This window comes from Anoplophora glabripennis, unplaced genomic scaffold (genome assembly GCF_000390285.2).
Source record: "Anoplophora glabripennis isolate ALB-LARVAE unplaced genomic scaffold, Agla_2.0 scaffold459, whole genome shotgun sequence".
In the NCBI taxonomy this organism is placed as follows: Eukaryota; Metazoa; Arthropoda; class Insecta; order Coleoptera; family Cerambycidae; genus Anoplophora; species Anoplophora glabripennis.
In genome coordinates, this window is record NW_019416570.1 from 56,219 (window position 1) to 62,218 (window position 6,000).

At 31.2% G+C, this 6,000-nt stretch overlaps 1 protein-coding gene across 1 annotated transcript in view; it reads right to left on the reverse strand.

Annotated features, from left to right (window-relative positions):
* Positions 1–5,446, reverse strand: part of LOC108910342 — a 47,439-nt gene extending 41,993 nt beyond the window's left edge. Inside the window, exon 1 of the mRNA XM_018714914.1 lies at positions 5,329–5,446. Within this exon, the coding sequence (XP_018570430.1) occupies positions 5,329–5,378 (50 nt within the window). The 5' untranslated portion in view covers positions 5,379–5,446. The remainder of the gene's footprint in view (positions 1–5,328) is intronic.
* Positions 5,447–6,000: the final 554 nt, after the last annotated feature.

The window sequence follows — 6,000 nt, forward strand, 5'->3', positions numbered from 1 at the left end:
TATTTGTCAAACGTAAAACAAATACATCAATCTTTTTTGGCCAAATAATTTACAAATATTTGATATACTTATGTTCTACAAATGTATGGCGAGTGATAGCATCATCTGAAATCGACCTTTAGACAGACCGCTATATGACATGAAATAATTGACTTACAATTCCATCTTGGTAAGTTTACCACCAAAACGACTGTAACGTCATCTATACTCAAAGAAAAATAGAATTAATTAGCAGTACGGCCTTACAGATTAATAATTTATGTCAATAATTAAAATAAATATTGCCAGTATCTTGTTTTCCACGGCAATGCTGATACAATCAGTAACAAAGATCAATCCAGTGTTTCTCTTAATAAATTTTATATTTTACGAATGAGAAGAGTCATTAAAAACATTTTTAATAAAAATCGTTGAGAAAAATGATGTCATATGATGGAAAAATATGTGTGAAATCGGGAAAAATAATTACGTCACAGCGCTTAAGGCGGTCCATCTACCAAATTGCAATGTTAACCCAAATACTTAGATCATCATGCCAAACAGATCTCCGTTTACCGTTTCTTATTTTCTCTTTTCGTTTTTCGATAATGGCCAAGTCAACCATCAGTTCACCTTGATTCTTAAATAAATTTTTAGTGTTTTCTATGACCTTTATTAAATAAGAAATGTATCTTTTCAACTGGGACTGGGGCCATAGACTTATCAAGGGTCCGAAAATGTCTCTGGACGGCTCTGTTAACACCCCTGTCAGCAAGATACTGTTTATGTTACCGAGTGGATTTAAAAAAGATACAAACACCCTCCAACGTCTACCAAAATAAACATGGAAATGGCAGGAGCGTAGGCACGACTTAAAATGCGGATTAGTAAAATGATTTCGTCATGGGCAGCGACTTGTCAGAAGTGATGTATGCGTGCGCGAGACAAACGCTTTGATATTTATTCGATTAGTTATTGTTATGGATGTATTCCCACGCTAGCTGAAAATTATGGATCCAATTTTTTGTTGGCGCATTTTTATTATAATTAATACACACTTAGCTATTATAATAATTTATTGGAGGTATTAACCTACGCAACTGAATTCGAAATTAATTTTTAATGGTGCGAATTTCTATTTAATTTTTTTTTAATAATACACTTGTGTGAAAACAAACTGAATTAGAAAATGTGTTTCACATACAAACAATAAATCATTGCATTAATATATTAGGTTTTATAACATCAGATAATACTCGGTACTTAAGTTGCCACGCACTTTCAGTCTAAGATCGCGAATTAATTGGTCAAATACCTCTAATAGTTTCAAATCAGTCCCCAACTGCTGCTGAAACAGGCATATTAACTTTTATAAGGAAAACTGTCTAGGCGTTTCAATGAAAATAAACAAGTTTTTTAAAAATTGTCTACCCAAATTAATTTATACTTTCAAGCACCTCGTATTTTGACATTAAACGTAACGTTGTTCCCCTAACTTCGGTAATTCCGTCTATAAAAAACTTAAATTGCAAGAAAAATTGAATACCAACATTTAAAATCATTTTTTCATCCTCTATACATACATACACCTAAGTTTTATTTTTCTTAATTTGTCGATCACTTTTTGAGAATTTGTTAATTAATAATAACAGACATGTTAGAACACTGTTTCAAAACGAACGTATTATTGAATGAAAGTTGGTGGGGATTCTTTTGAACGAGATTAAAAGTTCACCTGTTACAGAAATTTTTTAAATCAGGGTGTACCAATTTGACACTTTTGGCGAGTTTTTCGAATTTATATCTCGAAACTATACAACTAGTTAAGATGTCTTGGACTCGGTTTTAGAGCAAAATTGAACCCGAAATCCACACCTCAATATCTTGAAATACAAACAGAAGGTTTACATTTTGTACGATATTTGTCGAGATAGAATTCCAAGAAAATAACCGAAGAACTGAAAATCACAGTATGCATTGCAAGCTGTTACGGTGAACGCCACGCCGAAAGCTTTCTACCTCGGGTGTCAAATGCGGTTAATTCTAAGAAAGTCCAAGGGTCTCCTTGGAATTCTACCTTAACAAATATCGTACGATCATTACTGATTGTATTATGTAATATCTAGTAACTTCTTCATTTTTGAAAATTTACGATTTTTTTTTAGTTTTTATTAAGTTTTTATTTCACATCTATGAAAAAGCACTACGAAATGGATTCTAATCCAGTATCCTACTCGGTATATTTCTATGTAGAAGTAACTTTTTTGTCCAATTAAAGAGTAATAATTACTAAAGTATGTCATTCGGCGTCATTTTTTTATAATTTGTACTCGAAGACATCCGCCACCGAAGTTATAGCACATTACAGGTTCTGTCAAAGCTGGTAAAACATCCTGTCTTTCAGAAAATGTTAAAATTAAAGAGTAAATATGATGAAGCTGTTTCGAAGTAAACTGAGTGTGTTCTATATCCTATTAAAGTTTGTCATTTTAAACAACTGTAGACAATAAAACTGCTATATTTTTTTGTACTTCAATTGTTTCATGATACAATTAAGTGTATCATGGATGTCAACTTATGTTTAATAAGAAAAATGCGTGTCCTTCTGAATTGTATCGTAAAACATTTGTATTAAAATTTAAGCACTTTCAAAGGTTGGTTCCTTAAAAAAAATAAAAGTTTGGAGGAAACCATTACTTCGATTAATATTTTCCAAGAATATTTCAAAATGTGTAATTCAACTTTGCAACTAGTTCACGTTGAGAATCTTTCCATCATTTTATTATTCCAGTTGATAGTACAGGTCAAAATAGTACACTCATTGTGTACTAACTGTACAAAAGTACAAATAAGAATAAGACACAAACATTGTTATCATTATGTCAGTAATATTTTAAAATTTTATTGAGCTAACAATAGGTATTTTTTAAGTTTGTTCGATGAGTTTGTTTAATCCTATTGGTATATTTTTGTATCATCCAGAGGAATATGATTTTTAATTGAATGGGACAAATATCAAGGTATTGGGTATTTGGAATTAACCATTTACTGTTAGCACATCCTTGTGCTCCATCTTTTGCTGTTTTTGATAATATCGGGTTATACTTATTTCAGAGGCCAAACCCGCATCGTTCGTTTCATCTTTTAAGGTAATGCACTAAACAGTGGAAACCCTCTCCACAGCGCCATGCTAGTTCATATGCGGCAATATGGTAGATTTCTTTTGCAAGCCAAGCGGTGTGTTTGTCATTGTAGCCATTTTATTTTTACTTTACTTACAATTATGTTTTCTTTTTTTTTATATAGTAAATCCATAGTCTAAATATGTCGTCCAATTTTGTTGTTGATGTATTGTCTTCTAATCTAATTTGTAACCTTCTTCCTCGCAAAATGATAGAAACAGCTTCCAAATCGACATGTTGCTTATTATAGTATTTTTAATGCATTTTCGTTGATTTTATTACTCATTTCATTCACTGACAATGTACTGAACTGTTAATTATTAATTTTTTAATTTTCATGTTAAGTGATGATTTGTCAATAAAAGTATAGAAGTAGATTATTTCTATTAATTTATAAAAAATAAAATTACATTGGTTTTACCGTGAAAAAAATCCCAGTGGACTCCAATTCTGTTCAAATTGGTTCAAAATATGATATTGGATTGATTATAAGTTATTCGATTAATAGAAAATGGCCAAGGCATCTTAATTACTTTTTGTCTCTGTATCTTTGGGAAATAGGAAAAGTCAACAACTTTCGAAATCAACCCGAGTTTTCGTTCAGCACCATATTTTTTTTTATTAAACTCTGCAAAAAAAGTTAAAGGAGCAGAAAAATTTCCAATTTTTTTTTTAGTGATTTTTGAAAGGCTGTAATGGTCGTATCGGGCTGGTAAATGGTCGTATCGAGAAAATAAAAAATGCATCTTGAAGCTTGATGATTCTAGCTTTGAAATCTTGAGATGTAAATTTTTTTTGGCATCACTCTCGGCGCAATCAAAAGAAATAATACAAGGCAAACATTTTACAATTTTTTTTGTTCAATTTTTTAATTTTATATACGATTATTTCTCATCGAGATATCGGCTATTGAGTGAAAAGTCACCTATTTTTTTGGTCATTGATATCTAATGAACTAATTATTGTATAGTGAACGGAAGGTTTTGATAAAATAATGCTAAAGATTTTTGAAAAATTTGATTTTTTCTTGAATATTTGGATTTTTTTCGATCTTTGATGTGTATTTAATGCGAAATTGTGAGAAAAATAATTTTTCCATCTTAATCATCATTAATTGATGTTTAAGGAGTAATAAGCTTGCTCCTTTAATTTTTTATAATACGATTCAGGAAAGGAAAACGGTTCCACCGATCGATTTCAAAATTTACAGGCCTCATGAGCATGAAAAAAAACATACAAACATTGGTACTTTCCGCAATATTTGCAAAGTAGTCGTTGATTTTCTAAAACAGCAGAAAAAGGCATTTTTGCACTTTTTCAAATTAATACTAGGTATAAAAAAAATTTCAGACATACCAAATGTTCCTTAAAGAGGATTGATTCAAGTTTTCAAAACACACCTTCCGTTTGCAGTACGATCAGTAGATCATAAGACATCGAAGATACTAGAATCTTCAAGCTTCAAGATACTTTTTTATTTTCTCGATACGACCAACAAAGTTGCAGCCTTTCAAAAATCAATAAAAAAAATTTGGAAATTTTTCTGCTACCTTAATTTTTTCACCGAGATCCAAAATTTGTACATTAATGATTTTTTCTGTCTCATTTCATTAAAAATGTTGAATCATTGATATACCAAGGAAATTTCAATTTTACTCCATGTAAGTCCAGTCGAAATTTTATTAATACTTATTGTTCAATTCAGTGTCTGCATAGTCAGTAGTACTATTCTAAAATTTGTTATTGTTTCCTTCGTTACAAATTTAATATTAACTCGTATACTACGCAATTGGTTTATTTTTTTGTGGAATGATTCACATTCTACTTTATCATATTTACAAGTTATAACTACACTGGCTTCTAATGAAGTTTATTAAAGAAAGAAACTAATGCACACGATACAGTGGACCGTACAAGAAATAGAAGATTCATATGTCTATTTATACATTGTCATATTACTTTCAACCGGCACATGCAAAACCTTGTAAATTTAATTTTTATACTTAGTACAAATAAATTGAAATTAGATATAAGATACTTAAATATCTTTGCTATTCATTAATACATGATGACGACGACATACTCGTGGTCTGCATAAAAGAGAATGAAACAATTATTAAAAGCATTGTACGTTTAAAGCTCAACAAAGCAATTGCTGATCACCAACCTCTTTATCCACTTGGAGATGAGCTGATTGAGACGTCTCTTTTTGCCCATTGCTCGAAAAGTACAAAATTACAAGCACTTCACTTAGAAACCACAATAAATATGCACTCTCTCAGCAATGCATGATTCAAAAGCGCATAGGCCAAATTAGAACATCTAGACACTTGGAATTCCCTTAAAGATTTATTTATAGCCTCCCTAATAGTATTCGGAACGCAGCCAGCAGCGCGCCAAATGCTCCGATTTATTTGAAAAAGTACAAAACGAAACAGACTACATTACATTCAACATGGCACTACAGCTAAAAATGCCGCGGTGCTTTCATGACCTTTGCAATTATCATTTAAAAATGATCACTATCAAAGTTTTCTAGTCTAAAGCGCAGAACTTGTCAATCATTATAAAACAAATCCGAGTTTATTATTCGTTTCAAAATAATAGTGTATGATTGATCAGTTTCTCTTTGCTTGTCGTTCGTTTTAATTTCTTGCCGCCATATCGCTTTCTTCTTCAGAACTGTATATTAAGCGGTCTTGCCGGTATTTACATTTGTTGTGTTTATAGTCTGTGTTGTTCTGGTTTTGGGACGGTCCGGTCCGGTTTTTGATTTTTACATACAAGCCGTTTGCAAATTTCAGGTAGTTCTAGATCCTCGTCTCGGTTGAAATTATTT